Source organism: Frieseomelitta varia, unplaced genomic scaffold, assembly GCF_011392965.1.
Source record: "Frieseomelitta varia isolate USP_RPSP 00005682 unplaced genomic scaffold, Fvar_1.2 scaffold_822, whole genome shotgun sequence".
NCBI classification, from domain to species: domain Eukaryota; kingdom Metazoa; phylum Arthropoda; class Insecta; order Hymenoptera; family Apidae; genus Frieseomelitta; species Frieseomelitta varia.
The window spans coordinates 183,980-203,568 of record NW_025110615.1 but is presented as its reverse complement, the minus strand read 5'-3'; the positions used below and the strand labels follow the sequence as shown (position 1 = coordinate 203,568).

General features: G+C 39.6%; 3 protein-coding genes across 5 annotated transcripts in view; 1 reads left to right on the top strand and 2 right to left on the bottom strand.

Moving 5' to 3' along the window:
- The window catches only part of LOC122536318 (colorectal mutant cancer protein), a 78,222-nt gene extending 60,675 nt beyond the window's left edge, over positions 1–17,547 (top strand). For 2 of the 3 annotated variants that reach the window (XM_043668608.1, XM_043668609.1), the window contains exons 4-14: positions 12,471–12,732; positions 13,283–13,431; positions 13,658–13,873; positions 14,259–14,447; positions 14,742–14,932; positions 15,027–15,293; positions 15,369–15,564; positions 15,642–15,833; positions 15,909–16,096; positions 16,167–16,269; positions 17,001–17,547. In XM_043668608.1, the coding sequence (XP_043524543.1) occupies positions 12,471–12,732; positions 13,283–13,431; positions 13,658–13,873; positions 14,259–14,447; positions 14,742–14,932; positions 15,027–15,293; positions 15,369–15,564; positions 15,642–15,833; positions 15,909–16,096; positions 16,167–16,269; positions 17,001–17,111 (2,064 nt within the window). In that variant the 3' untranslated portion in view covers positions 17,112–17,547. The remainder of the gene's footprint in view (positions 1–12,470; positions 12,733–13,282; positions 13,432–13,657; positions 13,874–14,258; positions 14,448–14,741; positions 14,933–15,026; positions 15,294–15,368; positions 15,565–15,641; positions 15,834–15,908; positions 16,097–16,166; positions 16,270–17,000) is intronic. The other variant, XM_043668610.1, reaches the window with a different exon arrangement.
- Positions 16,330–16,925, bottom strand: LOC122536320 (small integral membrane protein 4). The gene is given in 3 exon segments (XM_043668612.1): positions 16,330–16,452; positions 16,568–16,895; positions 16,898–16,925. Coding segments are annotated over 3 exon segments (348 nt in total). The 5' UTR covers positions 16,911–16,925; the 3' UTR covers positions 16,330–16,445.
- Positions 17,548–17,672: 125 nt separating the features above from the next.
- Positions 17,673–19,402, bottom strand: LOC122536319 (pre-mRNA-splicing factor SPF27). The gene is made up of 4 exons (XM_043668611.1): positions 19,220–19,402; positions 18,849–19,114; positions 17,992–18,732; positions 17,673–17,900 (listed from the first exon to the last, which is right to left on the bottom strand). The coding sequence occupies exons 1-3, from the start codon at positions 19,292–19,294 to the stop codon at positions 18,330–18,332; spliced, it is 744 nt and encodes a 247-aa protein (XP_043524546.1). The 5' UTR covers positions 19,295–19,402; the 3' UTR covers positions 17,673–17,900; positions 17,992–18,329.
- Between the last annotated feature and the right edge of the window lie 187 nt (positions 19,403–19,589).

The window sequence follows — 19,589 nt, the reverse complement described above, 5'->3', positions numbered from 1 at the left end:
ATTTACGAAAGTGTGTTACGTACAGGCGTGAAGCGTGAAAGAATTGAAACTTCATTTGAAAGTTCAACCGTCTCATTAACCTCATCAACCCACCCATCCACGATCGTTCGATTCAATCTTCAGCCAGGCTTAATGAACGAGCAATAAAAGACGTGGAACACTCGCGTTTAAATATTACATTCCACGAACCCCTTCTGCCCGAAGCTTTACGTGCCAATTCACGATTGCAGCTGTTCCAGCCGATAATTCAAGATTTATCCCATCTTCTATATCGCGTTCAAGTCCTTCATACAGACTTTGCTTCATCGATCGATCGAGTCGCTTCAAACCAAATTGAAACACATTTGAGAACAACCCATCGGAGGGAATAATTTTCACTGGTTTGCCCCCCCGTTATTGATCAAAAGGACTCGGCACAGTAGAAACGGGGGAAACGGCAGGAAAGAAACGCGAGGAAGAGGCGGCGAGATTCGTCGGCGTGTCATCGAACGCGTTAACGAAACAAGGTACAAGCCTACCGCCACAGGCAGAAAGCATTTCGACACCCGATAATGGAGTTCCGTAATTTTTGCCGGTGTCGTATTCGACTCGAGAGGGGGGACTGGGAACAGAGAAAGAGATAAAGAGAGAAAGAGAATGGATCGAGATCGATCCGTCTCTCAGGAACAGGACGACGTGTTCCTGCCCTTCCGGTTCTCTTTCACCCTCTTCCTCCCCTCACTCTCACCACTTTCCTCTCCACATTCACACCGAAAACGGCTCGTTCATTTTTTATCCCTCTCCGTCTTCTCTCGTTCTCCACACGTCACGTTTAGATTGTCTTTTCCTCTCATATCTATCTCTGCGTCTCGGTTCTTCTTGCTCACCCCCAGAGCTATTCTATCTCTCTCTCTCTCTCTCTATCTCTATCTCTCTCTATCTATCTGAACACAGTCAACCCCTCGGTCTATATAGCTGAATTCAGTTCGTCTGGCGTTGTCTTTGTCGACCTCCGTCCCTCTGTCTGTCTCTCCGCGAGCTTATGCAGAATCGAGCACTGCCCTTTAAACTTTAATCCGGCAGGAATAGAGCAGCGGCGGACGAGCCGCAGCTAACCAACCGGACGATCGATTTCACAGAGGAATTTCAAATAAACTTTCCTGTCCCTCCCCCCCCCCTTTTCCCAACCCCTTAATTTCGTTTGTCCCGCACCGACACCTCCACCTCGGGCTCTCCCCTCCTCGACGCTTCTGTCCGATACCATATTTTCCGTCAAATCACCAGACCAGGCTACGCCGTCTGTCCATCACTGTCTGATTTCCCTCTTCCTCGTCCTCGATGTTTGGACCAAACGTTCACGTACATACATACATACATACATATATACTTGGATCGATTGCCTTTTCTCTGTGTCCTCTTACAATTAGATCCGTCTAGCGTGAGATTTTAACATTGATCTTGAGGGGGGCTGTTCGGTTGGAAACGTGAAATTATTCAAACATCGAATCGCGGAGAATCTTGAAATTTCGTTGGCGGAGTAGGATTTCACGCGTCTGTGGAAAATTGAAGGTTACAGAAATGCGCGTCCAGTGGATGTGATATAAAACAAAGTGTCGAAAATGGGGTATATTATAATATACAGGGTGTAACGGGTTAAGTTTTTAGGCATTTCCGGTAAGTGCAATTGAAAAATGTTTCAAACAAAATTTTGTTGGTATTCGGTGGGCTACGTGTTCCCATATTCTTAAATCTCAAAAAATACTTTTAAACGTAAAAGGTGACTCTTTCAAATGGCACCATATGTTTTTGATATCATACAGTTATAATACACTGAATTATACTTATAGTATAGTATACTTCACAGTATAATACTTTGAACATTACATTACATTACAGTATAATACTTTGAACATTACGTTACATTACAGTATAATACTTTGAACTGACTTACGCTGGCTGTTTTCGTTCTCGACATCAGCAACAATCCTATGATATCAAAAACATATGGTGCCATTCAATCAAGTCAAGGTGACCTTGACTTTTTTACGCAAAAAGCATTTCTTGGGATTTAAAAATATGGGAAACGTGTAGCCCATTGAATACTAAAAAAATTTTGTTTGAAACATTTTTCAATCGCACTACCGAAAGTGTCTAAAAACTGGTGATAAAACTTAACGCGTACACCCTGTATAGTAGATACAACAAATCTTTTTTAATCTCTGTTCCTTGATCATATTCGTAAAAATATTCATGAAAATCTCGAAATGCATGAAATCCGCGTTCATTATTATACAGGGGTTGGTCAAAATAATGGAAACTCCTCGTTCACTTGGAATATTCTTCGTTAACACATTCGCGATCGATAGTCCTGCGTTCATTTCAAATTCTTTAGCTGAACGCCGGTCATTTAAAATTTGTTAACTGGATACAACGTCATTTCAAAATTGACTCTCCTGCTGGCCGTATCACTAAATTTTATATCGCTGTATATAATCGTCAAATATCGCTGAATATAACAATTGATCAAGTTTACAAAGTGAATAGTAATAACACTTGCATGATATAAAATGGATTATTCGTCATTTGTTTTGTATCAAAGTTATCAGTGTCTTCGTTTCAAATTTCGATCAGGTCATACATTTTCCTTACACGTTGATCATTTAAAAGAAACCTTTACTATGCAACGACGCAATTTATTTGTTTCATACGAGCTGTTCCGATTAGTTTGTCTGACTTTCGAAATTTCGAAATATATGTAGAAGTTGCAAGTTATTTACAAGGAAACATAAATTTGCTAAAAAAAAAAAAAAAAGAATTAGTATATAAGATGTACAGTGGTGTTTAACACCTAATTAACGTTGAAGATAGTTCCTTTAAATACCATAGAGTACTAATATAGCGAATAATTGACTGTTTAAGTATTTTAATGATCTCTGCGTAATTGTTACACTTCGGAGAAGCTTCGCTATACATTCTCAGGCCAGTGTGATAAGTGTGAAACTTGCCGTCGCAATCGCAATTGAATTCAACGTCACGTCGTCCGCGACAAAACCTGATCTATTATGAACGAAATAATTTCCAATATTATTACATTATTCGTATTCAATAATTTTCAACGTTATCGAGCACCCTTTCGCTCAGCCAATTTCCGAAAATTTTACCGTGTTTGCCACAAAGCGGGTTACCCGCGCTAAACGAGATCATCGTTTGAAAGGATCCTCTTCACGTACGGGAAGAAGACGGAGATGCCATTTTGCTGGCGATGTCCTTGCATTGAGCCAGAGAATAGACGTGTCTGTGGGTTACCTCTTTTGTCCCAGCAGTCACAAAAGGACCGTTTGAAACGGTGTGCTCACCCTTTAGCCGGTTCGTCTTCCCTTACCCCTCCTCCTCATCCTCCTCCTTCCCCTCCCGGTGGATCAAAACGGACAAGGCTGCTCATCTCTTTCGACGACAGGACAAAGAGACGAAAAAAGAAAGAAAGGGGTCACCGGAAGCTTGGTCAAGGAATTTTACGATCTCGAAAGGGAACACCTGCTTGTTGACCTCTTTAACGGATCACCGACTACGATGTTCTATTTTCATTGACAAAATCTCGTTACGAGCTATTGGTCGCCGATGATCTCGTTACGAGCTCACTTCGGAACGACGAACCTCGTTTTCACGCGAAACGCTCTGTACTTTATCGGACGATTGAAATGACGAGTTCTGTGAAAAAGACTGAAATCGCCTATTTAGTTTGACTATTGAACTATACGCGCTATATAGTAACCGGAGGGAGAAAGATCCTAGAAATAAATTTTTTGTATGATTGAGCTTGAAGTTTTAAAATTGAATTTTGAAACAAAATAGTTTGGAATGAGTAGAATTCACAGAAGTCGAGGAACTAATAGCTTCGTCAAATTTCGTGCAACTTTTGCTGCGATCAAAGAGCTGAACTAAAAGTACAAAAAAATATTTTGACTGATTATTCGTCCCACTTTAGTTTTCATTTGAAAAAATTAAATTACATTCGACTGCGTGACTTGTATGTATATAACATCGCATTTAGGGAAAAAGAATTAAATAAATAAAAGACAATCAGAATTACGGCTTTCTCTCCGACAGGTCGGACAGGCTTTTAACACACGATGCGTCGCTAACGAAATTATTGCAATTTCAGCACGCTAACAAAATTATTGCACGTTCAGTGGAACGTGGCATATTTTACACAACGAGCGTGCACGCAATTCGATAAAATTCGATTATTTGCCCGTGGCGTTGCTCGCAACAACGAACATGGAATTACTATCATGCTCGCGTCGACGAAGAAACGCGAGTTTTTCACTGAAAAGACTAGTCTTTTTGCAGCGACCGTCCGGTTTCGTTCTATTGCCGTGCGATTGACTTCTCTCTCTCTCTCTCTCTCTTTTATCCAGACCTGTCTAGATCGATAAAAACGCGGGAAAATAGTCGCTTTTGCAACTTTAACCCCTTGCGCTGGCAACTGGTTTCGCGGACCATAACGAGTGACCGAACCGTACACAATAATTCGTCGCTTTTTTCTTAACTCGTCGGTACGATATCGCTGGATAGAAATTATTGAGAAGTAGTAAATTTATTATTTGTTTTGCCTATTTTGTTTTACGCAAATATACTTAAAATAAACTGAGAAAATATATGCAATTTTGGGACAAAAGAATTCTCGACGTGCGTGGCACGTCATTACAGCGCAAGTGGTTAATCTCTTGCGGACCATAACGAGTGACCAAACCGTATACAATAATTTGTCGCTTTCTTTTTGAACTCGTCGGTACGATGTCACTGGATAGAAATTATTAAGAAGTAACAAACTTATTTTTTGTTCTACCTGGGTGACATTTAAATATAACTTAAAACTGAGGAAATATTGCAATTTTGGAAAAATTCTCGACGTGCGTGGCACGTCGTTCCAGCGCAAGAGCGTTAAATGATCCGTTCGAACGTTCGCTTACGATTATTTCGTAAACATTCGTTCACGATTTCATCTCGGCTCGATTCGAGTCGAGTTTTCTCTGCAGAGAGGACTGAATCATTCAGTTGGCGGATCGAAACGGAGCCTGGAATTTCATCAGGATGATGCGGCGGAGCATGACGCGTGTTCACCGGCGAAAGAGTTCTTTCTACCGGAAAATAATACGTCTGTGACGGAGGTGAGATGGCCGGACAGACAGGACATCGACAATTTAGCGCTTGGAGACGTTTTTAAGACCTTCGGTCTGTTTCTGTTTTACTTTTACGGCACGTCCAGTTACTATCGGTTTTTATGTTTTCTCTCGCGACTGGCCAGCGAAAAATGTTCCGATTACCTAGAATGTTTTCTGTCAACGATTTTAAGTACACGTTGCTCGCAAGGATTAAGGATACTCGTTAAGAACTTGAGATCAGGTTGTTCAGCTACACGTATATCAATTTCTACGCGGTGTGAAAATCCCTCGGTTTTCTGAAGTTGCAACTGTATTTCACAACATTCATAACGAGAAACGAGATCAGCCTTTCGTTTTAATAATTTAGTTTATTATTAATTTATATAATATTTTAATATTTTAGTTTATTAGTTAATTTACTTAATTTAGTTAATTAAGTTTAGATTCTCAACACCTTAAAGTTTGAAACATCAATGATAACTGGACGATTATCGAAATACTTAACTCGCCGATTTCAATACAAAATACAATTAACTTCAGATTTCTATATTTCTATAACTCTGCTGTTGCATCGTAGAATCTCACTATATTTTGCGTCTCCGATTTGTAACGAGTCTTCTCTAACGTATCAATCATTTTTTACATCCGGAAAAAAAGGAACTTATTTTACTTGCGTAATGATTGATGATATATTACATAATAATTAATAATTATTTAATTGCTTGATCTTCACTTGATCATTAAGTTTTTTCTCTTGCGCGAAACAAACACAAGAATTCACCGATCTCTGACGTTCTTTTGCTCGACGGAGAGCAGCAATCTTCTGGCTCTCCGTTTTGATCGAGAAAACGAGAAATTAATCGCCCAGAGGCTTTTCGCATCTCCTCTTTAGATCTGACAATGAGTCTGCAGACGGGCGATGCTTCATCGCGTAACTGAGGATCTCGTGGGGGCTGCCGGTGAGAAGAAAAGCGAGACAAGAGCGCGTGGCCAACAGGTGCCACCCTTTTGTCCCGGAGGATTTCGGTTTTGAAAGCAAACAGACGATAAATTTCAAGGCAAACACGGCCGAGAGAAAGGCGAGTGAAACACTGGCTTTCAGAGGAAAAGGCGAGCCAGGATCTGTCTGTCGATTTCATCGAATCGAACAGGTCTATCGACGCGCGACATCTCGTTTGCATACGTTTTGAACGTACTCTTCGCCTCCTCGTGTGCGACGTACTACATCGGCCATGAGCGTTGGCACACTTTCTTAGCTCTCCTGCTGAGAAAGATGAATTATCAACTAAAACTATTAGCGAAATTGGTTTTAAACTTCTTAATCTGCGTTTTTTTTTCTAGTAGATATCTTAACCTCTTGCGTTGGAATGACGTGCCACGCACGTCCAGAATTTTTCGTTCCAAAATTATGATATTTTCTCTAAGTTCTAAGTATATTTAAGTATAACCCTATATTTTCTCAGTTCCAAGTATATTTAAGTATAACCCTATATTTTATATTAGTTTAATTTATACTAGTTTATAGTATATTAAGTATATTCTCAGTTCTAAGTATATTTAACTGTAATAATAAATTTACTACTTCTCAATAATTTCTGAAAATCCAGTGATATACCGACGAGTTTCGGAAAGAAAGCGACGAATCATTGTATACGGTTCGGTCATTCGTTACGGTCCGCAATCGGTTGCCTAGCGCAATTGGTTAATTCATAAATGCAATTATCATCGAAACCATTCAGAAAAATGTCTCAAATGCATTTTTCTTCCGAGAGTAGCAGTAATTTGGTTACACTTCCAAGTTTGTTTCTAGATAGACGCGCGTGTAGGTCATTCACTATTTTTTTCAAGAGACTAACTGCAAGTGTATCGCAAGTATACATAGATATTACTTGCACAAATGTATTGCAAGTAATAAACTTATCATTTGTTCTGCCTTTCATTTGAATATAATAATACTTTAGAACTAAGAAAATGTTGCAATTTGGAACAAAGAATTCACTGTCATTCCAGCGCAAGAGGTTAAATACAGGGGACACCCTGTATATATAATCTCTCGTTTCATCGTTGCAACGTACGTATTTTGATTGCTCGTGCATCGTTCGTAACATTGTCCATAATCGTCGTAAACTCTCCGAAGCGACGAGAGGAGGCAAAGTTGCCCCTCGACGAACTCTTTTAACAAAACACATCGACGAAACTCGTCGCGAGCGGACTTGGCCGCCGCCGTTTTCCAAGTAATTTCGCGTATCAAGGACGAGAACGAGCCGCGAAGTTGTTCTATCTATCTCTCCGGAGCAGGATATCGGGTATTCGACTGTCGAGAAAGTCGATGCCCCTCTCGGTCTCACCCCCGACGAGTGGCTTTGCACCACTTTACCGCAATTTCCGGTATCGTTTTACGTTGGTGGACGTCTCGCCGGTAGGAGAGAAATTCGACGGAGGCGCGTGCTCGGGACACACGCACGACGAAAACGACACGAGAAGAGGAGAAAGGGGAGAAGCCCGGTGCAAGCTGTCTTCTTTGGTAATCGCCTCGTGAGTCATTGCTCACGAAGAATTCACTTGACCAGGCTCGTTTTGTCGACACGGGACGACGAAGGCGGCTTCGTCGTGTTGCAACCAACTCCGACTCGATTCTCGTCTCGTATCGAACAAATAACGTTGCTTTTACGTCGATTGTCGCGTCACATTGATTAAACTCTCGATAAGTGATAAGTTTCGAAGTCATTTACGAATTTTAGTCAGACCAAATACCAATAATTATTTTTACTAATAATCAAAGTACTAATAGTTTCTTTTTTCTTTTCATTTCAAAAAAATCATTGACAAAAAGCTCAGCTTGAAATGAAAGACGATGGCTACACACTCACTGGTAACTAATGCTCACCAGTAAGTAAAAGAATTTTTAGTTGCTTATAATTGTTATTGCCGAGCAAAATCGTCATAATTCGTAACAGTTATTGTCCTTGAGCGTTAATGAAAAAATTTAGGATTGATAAAAAAAAAAAAAACACTGCGTAATTTGAATTGATCGCGAAAGAATCGTAACTCCTGCTAGATGTTCTGCGTTTGCGAGAAACTTAAATCTTTCGCCGCTAGTAACTGGTTCGCGGACCATAACGAGTGACGTTAAAACTATTCGTCTTCTTTTTGAATTCGTCGGTACGTCGCTGGAAAAATAATAAAAATTACTAAAAAGTTAATAAATTTATTATTTGCTTTGCTGTGAAAATATTGCAATTTCGGGCCAAATATTCTCGTCGTTCCAGCGCGCAAGGGGTTGAAAATACGAAGAAAGACACGTAGGATCGAAAAATCTGTAAAACACGATACTCACGAACGTTCGTTTCTGACTTCAGTCGTGCGCCGCGAGCCTGGCTCGTTATTCTACGCGAGTGAGTCCGATTTACCAGCTGCTGGTAAGCGGCTTCTTTCCACCTCGACTACGAAATTTCGAATCGAGCCGGCCAGTCACCCCTAATTGGTAAAATGAAAGCGTACGATGCGATAGGGCGTGAAATCGCTTTATTTGGCAAGTAACAGCACGGTTACGTCATACGTCTACCTCGACGTCCATTAACATACGCGTAAGTCGATGAACGAGCAGGATGAACAGCGGTCTGGTCGAGGATGACATGGGTTTCTTACGAGACCGCGACATTCACAACTTGCCACACGTGGGCACTGGATCTGTGCCGCAGGTACCCGCGTTGCACAAAGGCGGTGACATCACGCAGGGCCGACCATCGGGGCAAGGTGGAGCGTCCTCGCAGCTCTTCCCCGGCAAATGGATGTAATCGTCGCTTTGCGCCATCGTCGTTGCACAAAATACCGCCAGGATCAGCGCCAAGATTAATGGAAATCTCATCTTCTTCTGTCACGTCCCGAACTGTTCTGAAAAATTACGTATTAATTCCTTTTCATTGAACGATTTCGCTGCTGAACGATACTTGGAATTCTGATTAATGGATGGCGAAAGATCTGATTCGTCTAAGCGAAGAGTCTCAAACTGTCCAGGTGTTCGCGAACTAAACAATGTCGAGCAGCTTTGTACTTTCTCAAATGTTCTTTCGTAGTGAATCGTGAAATAGTGACGGGACTTGTCGAAGAACAAGCCGTTAGACCTTCACGTTCGAACATTGGCTAACTTATTAGATCGTTTCGCGAAATCCAATTTATCGCAAGCGAGTCTATCTTCTTCTGACGAAATTTTTTTCGAAAGAAAAAAGCGGCGCGACAAGTAGAATGAGTTTGGACTGGCAGAAAAGTCGCGAGAAACGCGAGGGTAACACGAACTAGTTTACCTTCTCGTTGTCGAGAATACGCACGATCCTTTCCCTCTTTCTCGATAAGAGGACGACTCTCGAATGATACTTCGTAATTACGAGCCGCGATTCTTATACGCATCCGGTATTTTCCTCTTTCCCTCTTGATCGCGTGCGCTGTCGTGCAGCCAGGAATCATTAGCGACTCGTCGTCTTGTAACGTTCGTCATGCACGGTTGCCCCCGCGAAGGGCACTCCGCGATGAACGATGCCACGCGTAAACAGATATCCGCCAAACTCCTACGCGTTTTTCCACTTTCCTTTATTTTTCTCTTCTGCCAGATTCACGCTCGAAATGCCGCGAATACGGGACGGGATTAATGAGGACCACCCGACGATAAGGAGAATCGCGTCTGGGACGCCTATTTTGCGGAAACATCGCGACGATTCGATGTTTCCGCTCTTCGACGAGGTTTTTCGAGCCGATGCTTCGTTTCAACCTCTTGCCCTGGAATGACGTGCCACGCACGTCGGGAATTGTTTGTTCCAAAATTGTAATATTTTCTCAGTTCTGAGGAAAACAAAATAGGCAAAACAAATAATAAATTTACTACTTCTCAATAATTTCTATCCAGCGATATCGTACCGACGAGTTGAAAAAACAAAGCGACGAGTTATCATATACGGCTTGGTCGCTCGTTATGGTCCGCAATCAGTTACCAGCGCAATGGCTTGATCTATAAATGCAATTATCATCGAAACTATTTAGAAAAATGTCTCAAATACATTTTTCTTCTGAGAGGGCAGTAATTTGGTACACTTCCAAGTTTGTTTCTAGATAGACGCGTGTACGTCATTACTATTTTTTTCAAGAGACTAATTGCAAGTGTATCGTAAGTAAAACCTAACCCAAACCTATCCAAACTTAATCCAAATCTAACCCAAACCTATCCAAACCTCTTGCGTTGGAATGACGTGCCACGCCCAAAATTGCAACATTTTCTCAGTTTTAAGTATATTTAAGTAAAACAAAATAGGCAAAACAAATAATAAATTTACTACTTCTCAATAATTTCTATCCAGCGATATCGTACCGACGAGTTGAAAAACAAAGCGACGAGTTATTATATACGGCTTGGTCGCTCGTTATGGTCCGCAATCAGTTGCCAGCGCAATGGGTTGATCTATAAATGCAATTATCATCGAAACTATTTAGAAAAATGTCTCAAATACATTTTTCTTCTGAGAGGGCAGTAATTTGGTACACTTCCAAGTTTGTTTCTAGATAAACGCGTGTACGTCATTACTGTTTTTTTCAAGAGACTAATTACAAGTGTATCGTAAGTAAAACCTAACCCAAACCTATCCAAACTTAATCCAAATCTAACCCAAACCTATCCAAACCTCTTGCGTTGGAATGACGTGCCACGCCCAAAATTGCAACATTTTCTCAGTTTTAAGTATATTTAAGTAAAACAAAATAGGCAAAACAAATAATAAATTTACTACTTCTCAATAATTTCTATCCAGCGATATCGTACCGACGAGTTCGAAAAGAAAGCGACGAGTATATGGCTTGGTCGTTCGTTATGGTCCGCAATCAGTTGCCAGCGCATGTGGTTAAAAATCAGAAATTAAGTTTGAAATTAATACTGATGGTAACGGAGTGGTTGGAAATGACCAATTTGTGATTTTTTGTTTCATTTTTTCTTTTTTTTAAATTTCTCGTACATTAGCTACTTTCTTTTACCGTGTATCAAGTTGAATTGTATCACGTCTTTCTATATACCAACTAAATGTAAATGAATTCATGTTTTGATTCTTTGGTGCAGGTTTTCTGGTAATTGGAAATAGAATTTTTGTTGCTCACTCTGAACGATTGCCAAGAATGATTTCTCGTCTTTCTATATACCAACTAAATGAATTCATGTTTTGATTCTTTGGTGCAGGTTTTCTGGTAATTGGAAATAGAATTTTGTTGCTCACTCTGAACGATTGCCAAGAATGATTTCTCGTGTATTTGATTGAGTTAATTGCGTGGCGAATGATTGCATGGTTGACCTCGATGAAACGTAAAGTTAATCAAGTAATTGTTTCCTTGACTAAGATTCATCAGAATTGCGTAATATATTGCAATTCGTCGTAACCAGGACAAGCAAGGTTGATCGATGCAAGAGATTGATTAAAGACTATCACACGGTAGCCTTCCAAAATATAGTCTGCAATCTATGAAGGAATTTACGCGTTTATCTTGCAAATAGAACCATGACCGAGATTGGTTGCGTCACGAGATCAGAAACGTGGAAACTTTCAAATTAAAATGTCAGTCTTGTAGCTATTAATCCTGATCGAGTCTCCTTGAGATTTTTATCGATTCACTATTTTTCATAAAATATTTTTAAAAAAGTAATCGATAAGAAGTTTTGAAATAAAACATTAAGAATCTATTATTTTAAGCATCGATTTTTAAATTTATTTTTTTTTTTCTAAATAAATCTTGAAACCTTTTGATATTAGTTCATCCACGTATATTTACTCAGATTTCAATTTCAGATTGCATATCATCCATCTATTTTTTTTTAATAGACATAATTAAAATTATCTAAATTATTGCATTACATAAAGCATTACATAAAGCATTGAGTGCTTTAGAAAATGTATCCTACTGGCTGACACATCGTCACTCGTTCTACTATACAGCGACTGTATGCTTACTAGCCAGTGAATATTGACGTTTCTTAATATAATTAATACTTTTACAATTTCTACGAATATTTATAACTTCTATATACATTTCTAGAATTTCATGTACATTCTACATACAAAAAAAATGTACATGCACTTCTAATTGCGCTAGTGAAATTTCAAAGTATAACATATTCATGAAATGTGTCCAGAAATGCTCGAGCATTTTCGCAAGTCCTATACACGCTGGCAATCCCATCCTCTTTTCAAACGCTCAGTTTCCAACCTCGTAACACGCCCTCGAACAAACTTTCGAACAGGAAAATCGGAAAGACGAATGAATAGATTGATCGAAGGATCGCCGGCTCTGTTACAGCTGCACGCGGCCGCGCTATCATCGTTGCGGTCCGAGGTCGCGGAGCTGAATTCAAGGCTGTTGGCGGCGACACGAGCCAGGGAGGCGACCGAGGCGGCTCTGGTCCGCGCGGAGGTGCAGGCCGCACGAGCGGAACAGAGAGCAGAGCAGCAAGCTGCGAGACACGAGGAGAGGCTGACCGAGTTGCATTCCGTGATCGCCGAGCTCGGCAGGCAGCTCGAGAGGCATCGGGCTACTGTAATTGCCGAGGAGGATGAGTCTGGTAAGAGAGAGGACCGATTCCGTAAATCTGGGCACCTCTGCCCCCTTCCGACTGAGAGATTTATCGACCGAGGCTGTTTGATGTTTCAACGCGTTCCTCCCGCTGCGAACCCTCTTGCAAAAACCCCCCGTCCCCCTCTCTCGCGAATAGAGAATCTTTTATTATTTTTGGAAGCTAGAGTCTCCGTTTTCGTTGTGAACTTGATCGATGCATCTATGCCATAATGTGCATCTGTTTCGCACAATGTGTTTTATTAGAAATGTGTTTTATTAAAGAGAGATTTAATTTTCGCACAATGTGCTTCATTAGAAATGTGTTTTATTAAAGAGAGATTTAAGGCAGCTCGGTCCTGTCTCGATCGATGGACGTCAGTCTAAAGAATAAATGTTCCAAAAAACGGAAGAGTGATTTTGTAGGTATCGGTCGACAATGTAATTAAACTGAAAGTGAAATAGAAAATTTTCATTTTGAAGAGGACATGTCGTTTAATGTCTTGGACGCTCGAGTCGAAGTCGCGTAATTCTTTTCATGTTTTTCTGCGTCAATGTAGAAATCGAGACGAGCAGAGACGCGGAAGGATCGATCACGAACCCGGTCGAGGAGAGCGAAGGCGGAGGTGACATTCAGGGTGACGGGGATCGTACACTCGGCGATGCGGATTCCAGCTGCTGCGAGGACATCGAGCCACGCACTGCCGAGGTATATCTGTGAAACGATCACGAGCTGCTTCGACGAACAATCGCCTCGAAAATCCCAGAAATGCGTTCGAAACTCTGCAAGCGAGGCGCAGAGAACTTGAAAACTTTGCAATTTATCATACGAGGTCGAGTTTCGGAAGTTTCTTTGCTTCGACGAATCCTCGTAATCGTTCGGTAAGCGTGATATTGTAGATAGGTCGATCACAAGTAATTGTTTTCATCGGCAGAATGGGAGAGAGCAGTTAGACAGTCCGGCGGCGTTACCAACACCGGAGCCGACGCAGCAGGCGGCCTCGTGCCAAAGCGTGGCCGTGGCAGCGCTGCAAGAAGAGGTCACAGCCCTCCGAGCGGAGATCGCAAGCTTGCAGGCTCAATTGGTGAATTTCAAGAATCAGGCTGGCAATCAGAGGCAACAGGCTGGCAGCGAGTCACCTCGTAGAGGAGTGGGTAGCACATTTTGACCTCGCATTGTGACGTGTTTCATCGTACACGCACCCTCGATACGGTCACGATACTCTACGATCTAAAGAAACGGTGTTACGTGGCGATACAGTTTCGCAAAAAAAAAAAAAAAAGAAAAAAAGAAAGAAAGAAAGAAAGACTCGAGCAGTTTCCGTCCGTGAAAAGGAGATCGTTCTTTTCATCTCGACGCACCCGAAATGCACTCTCTCCTCCCCACTTTGGAACGAACCGTTGAATGTCGAACGAATTTTTTGCACCGTTACCCCGGGTGCTTTGGCCAGCCTTTGATCAGCCAACACTTTCACAAAAATATTTATCAACCCTTCTGACTGTAATGTTTTCCTCGTGCTCCTTTGATTTCCGCAGACAAGAGGCAACACCAGTTCGCCGGAACCTTTGAGTGCACCTTGCTCGCCACTCTTGCCACCCCTGCAGACACCGCCGACAAAGAACGTAACGAGGGAGGAAGCTCCGGTTCTTAAAATAGCCGAGAGGGTAAGACTCAGGAGAACCGACGAGAGGCACATCACAGGACCCGATATTACCAACCTGGGGGTACGTTATCGTCGCTCGTTGTTCGTGCTTTCTGTTTTCTGGTGAATACGTTCGTTCAGAGCAATCGAATATAATCCCGTTTCTAAATACTAGAACGTCTGTTAGTATCGTACGAGAAATGGTAAAGGATCTGGGTCTATCTAAGAAAAGGATTGATCGATCGAAATTTTAAAACAAAAATTATTACGGTATTGATGGATTGAAAGTTTATAAAACCTATAAAGACAAAAGTTATGTCTTTTATGTAATACATATGCCTATTTCCATTTAATAGTTTATTGGTTATTTAAACAGGTATGCTCTACGATGGTAGCTGAGCATCTGGTCTCAGATCTTTTGGAACACTCGAATCTTCAAGAACTAAATGGATCCGAGAAACAATTCGAGGTGGAAACGGAAAGGTTGAACAGTAGGTTGGAACATGCGCGAGCAAACAACGCTGTTCTTGCGTTGACTCTGCACGAGAGTAAGGCGCAATGTGATAGGTATTTCCATATTTTAGATTTTTGAATTCGCTATATTACTTGCATCTTCTGTACAAATGTATGAAAAATACGTATGAGTGTTTGTCCATTTTAGATTGAGTCTCCTGGTTGGAAAGTACGAGTCGAATGCAACCGCGTTACGATTAGCGCTTTCCTACAGTGATCGTGCAATAGAGGCTTACGACGTCCTGGTAGCGTTATTAGAAAGCGAGATCGCTCTGTCAACAGAGAGAAACAGCATCACGATCGATAACAGAAGAGCAGCTGAACACGTAGCCTATCACGTGCTGAATAAATTGGAGAATGAGTGTATGAATACTCTAAACGCGCCGTGGGAAGATAGCATAGTTTTGTCGGACGAGTAAGTACACTGCAAACGTCGATGAACTTGTAATTTTTTTTTTTTTTTTTTTTTTTAACGATCTGGCATGTTCAGGTCTGAGGTAGCTTGGTGTGTGGAAGACGAACAACGACTCAGAAGACACATCAGTAGACTGAAAGGAGAACGAGCCATGGTCAGATCGACTGTAGTGGAGTTAGAAAGCGTTCACGTCGAGCCATTAAATTCGAAGAACACTATTTCCCTCGCCGAAGCTCGGAAATTAGATTTAGAGACAGCTGTACTAATGCAGGTTCGTACATCGCGATGATTAACTTCGAATTCTCGCATGTTCCAAGAACAAATGTAGTCAATTTAACGATCGCGTAGGAATTGATGGCAATGAGAGAGGACAAGGCAGAGCTGCGGGCACGGGTTTTCCTGTTGGAAAAGGAACGGGCTACCATAGAGTTGAAATTGAACGCACGTGATACGCAAATCGCAGCTCAGCACGCTGCTATTGAGCATCTTCAGGGGCAACTCAGCGATACGGAAGCCATGCTGGCTATGGCTACAAATAAAGTAAAAACGCAATAATTATTTGAAATGAAAATCTCTCCCGAAAAAGAGAGCTAATGATATGTACATTATGCGTAGGATCGGGGTTTAAGCGATAACGAAAGCGAGGGCATGGAATCTGAGTTAATAGAGGCTTTAGGTCGAGAGGCTAGGCTAAAGGAACGTCTACAAGAATTAGTATCCACTTTAGATAAAGTTAACAAAAATTCTGAACTAAGACATCAACAGTCAGCCGAGCTTGTCAACGATTTGAAAAGAGCCAATGGGTAATTAAGTTAAGAATAAAGATTTAGATTAATGGAAGATTGAATAATCTTGTTTCGACTTTGTTTCTAGAGCGCTGGTACAAACTTTAGAGAAGTCTAAGAAAAAGTATCAATCCAGATTGAAAAAATTGGAACAGCAAATGTTGGGCATGGTGGAAAGACATGCTGCTCAGGTATGAACAAGCATAAATGTGATGTGCGATATGAAGGAAATTAAGAAGAATTGCTAGATATTTGTGTTCATACATTTGTGAAACAATTTATTACACTTTGTACATGTCTTTTGCATAAATTACACCTTTTGCATCTTCATAAATTACATCAGTCTTCATAAAAGTATAAAGCATTACTAAGAGCTGTGAAAAAGAAACATTGTTACAACATTGTATTTACAAACTTTGCTATCGCAAACACTTATAAGTACCAACTTTGTTCATTAATTTGCTATTAATTATTTGCAACGATATTTACGCATTTATTTGGGCATTATTTTCTCTATTTATTTCCATCAGTCTTTTTTCGACTGCTTCTTCTATTCTTCTTCTTTTATACGTTTTGTAAAAGTTAACCTCTCCGACATGCCAGTTTATCATAACGAATTCTAATAGACCGCCCATAACAAAAAATATGGGTAAAAATCGGAATTCTCCTAGCGCTTTCCCAGGCATTTTATGTAAAAGTCTCCGTATCTTCCTCTTTATGTTAAATTGTGGTAAGATCGACATTTTTACAGTACACCACACGCTGCCGCTTCTGCAATATGACTGTCGCCATCTTGTACTTTCAATACCGAGCTGATTCTGCGCAGTTGCATTTTATCATCCTTGTCGAAATTTAGTGGTTGTAACTAGTTACAATCTTTCATTTTTTTTTTTCTTTTTTTACACGTATGATTGATTTATAGGTAAAATCTCTAAAACAACGGATAGCATTACTAGAGGAAGAGTCGACAGGATATAAAACAAGTTTACCACTACAATCGCAGAGTTCTGGCGCCAGCGAGACATCATTATGACAATTTAGCGATTAATCGAGATCGATCGGCACGAGCTCCACGAAGTGTTTTTGACAACCCCTGCTGTTGTCACAAAACGATCGAAACGGAGATAAAATTTACGTATTTTTCTACACGAATAGTTGCCCCAAGAATAATGCTTAATTATTCGCTTTTGTAATTATATAAAGTAAAAAAAAGAAAAAAAAAAGATACGAGTTAGTAGCTATCCTAACGAATTACAAGGCTTACACAGAAATGCGCTACTGATATGTCAATGCAAGCAAACTATTTAAGAAAGTCCTCCAAGTATACTGTGAATTATAAATAATTGTTACATGATACTATATGTCATTTATAGACGATGATATTCATCTTGTAAATATGTACATTTTCAGCATTAAAGAAAAGCGTGATATGTGTAAACTATGATGAAATAAATTGTGCTTTATTAAAATCTTGTATTGCGATTATGAATTTGAACGCAACTTAAGTTGCTAATCCAGTTTTCGATTATTTCCCTTTACTGATTTATCTCCTTGTCCCACGTTAAAAGATGAATCACTGAAAAACTTAGAATTGTTGCTCCATAAAATGAATTTATTTAAATATACTACAACTATATAATTACTTTTGATTTTGTAATTCTAACAGTCGATTTTGAAATGCCTCTTCTATCAAGTCATCCAAATCGTCGAGCGGTCTGTATATTAAATGTACAGCTTGCGAACCACATGCCGTGGAAATAAATGACAATGTCCAAAGAGAAATATAGCGAAACCACGACATACCATACATTTTATCAATTATCTGTAAAATCAAGTATAATTCAAATTTCATATCAATCTCTTTAATATCTAAAATATTTTAACTGTGTCTTATGTCGTGTTAAAATACTAACCTGTTAACTGTTCAATGATATTTCAACACCAATAACGAAATATTAACAGCTAATTTTTAATAAATTATCTTTTACTGTTCTTATACATTGCTCAAATTCAGCTTTTGGCGTATGTTAGTGTTCTTATTCAAAAAATAATTTATAAAAAAGGAAGACTTCTACTCCGCAATGCGTTACGTATACTTTTATGTAACATAACCTATTTCGAAAATGACGAACCGAAGGATAGAGTCAATAATTCATGGACGATTTATAAATATAAGTAATATATTTAAATAATGCATTTAATGACTACAATAATACAAAATATGATTATTATTCACAATTTTATACATTTTTTAAGGTTCTTGATTTTCTTGTTCTTGTTGATCCATTTCTGTTGCCATAACCTCTGTTGCACTTTTCTCCGGAACGTCAGGTTCCTCCTCTCCTGGTACGTCATTAATTTCTACACCCTCTCCCTTGTTCATCATAGACTTTTGTATTTCCTCTTCCAAATGAACACATGCTTGTTCAATCTCGTAATTCTTCGATACAAGTCCTACCCACTGTGCCTCTAATGCCCGTAATTTCTCCCCTCCTTGAGTTTGCATAGATTTTCTTTGCCAATTGACCTCCTGAATTTTTTTCCTTAATGCTTGTAGCTGTTTTTGGGCTTGACTCACTAGTTGCACCAATATTTCTAAATAAGACTTCCATGCTTCGCAACCATATTCCATCATTAACTCAAGATTACAGATTCTGCATCATTATATATTGCAATAATACATCAATTAATATTGTGTCCTCACTTTCATAATTATACGAATAATAAGAAAAAATACTCGAAAAATTAAAATAACAATGATATTATTTACCTCGTAGCCTGATGTTCCAATTGTGCACTGCTATTTTTTACGCTTTCATTCCATGCTGCAAGATCGTTCATTTTACCTGGCGGAGGTGGAGGTAACTCGTAGCGTTTCATACTAAGCACTTCCATTGGTAAACGATTTTGCATTCGCTCAAACTCATGTTTCATCACCTCTGTTTCAAAAGCAGTAATATGTAACGGTGGCAAGTGCTCCAAATAATTCTTTGTAGGCCTATAACGTCGGGTTTCTTCTTCAACCATGGCCAAAGCCTGAAATATTTAATTGTCGAATTACTTGATATGAAAGTATAAACAATATAACCTAAAAATCAATTTATACTGGATTGTTATATGTAACAAAAAGCTGTTACTTACTGCTTCTCTAACTCCAGGTTCATCGTATCCTTGGTCAATATATGGTAGTGCATCAACTATAACTTCTCCTGCCATTAAAAGACTTGAATTAAACTTACTTGAAGTAAACACCTCTAAACGTCAATATTCAACTTTAGTTATCCAAAAAAATTTAAATTTCGTATGACGTATTTCCAACCAAAAAAGTTTTATTTAGAAATGCATCTTTAACCAATCAGGAATTTCCTATTGAACTAAATTAATAAATGACTATGAAAACACAAATGATAAATTTTAATAATTAAATGAAAGCATAACTAATGAAGTAAACTTTTTATTATTTCAGCATATTAATTTTGTTATTCATAGATATTTAGAAAAAGAATACAAT

What these genes read in the sequence shown, in the direction of transcription:
- LOC122536319 (XM_043668611.1), bottom strand. Translation starts at nt 19,294, where the DNA reads ATGGCAGGAGAAGTTATAGTTGATGCACTACCATATATTGACCAAGGA. An exon ending in AACCTGGAGTTAGAGAAGCA is followed by an intron (nt 19,115 to 19,219) that starts GTAAGTAACAGC and finishes TAAATATTTCAG; the next exon opens with GCTTTGGCCATGGTTGAAGA. An exon ending in TTGGAACATCAGGCTACGAG is followed by an intron (nt 18,733 to 18,848) that starts GTAAATAATATC and finishes ATAATGATGCAG; the next exon opens with AATCTGTAATCTTGAGTTAA.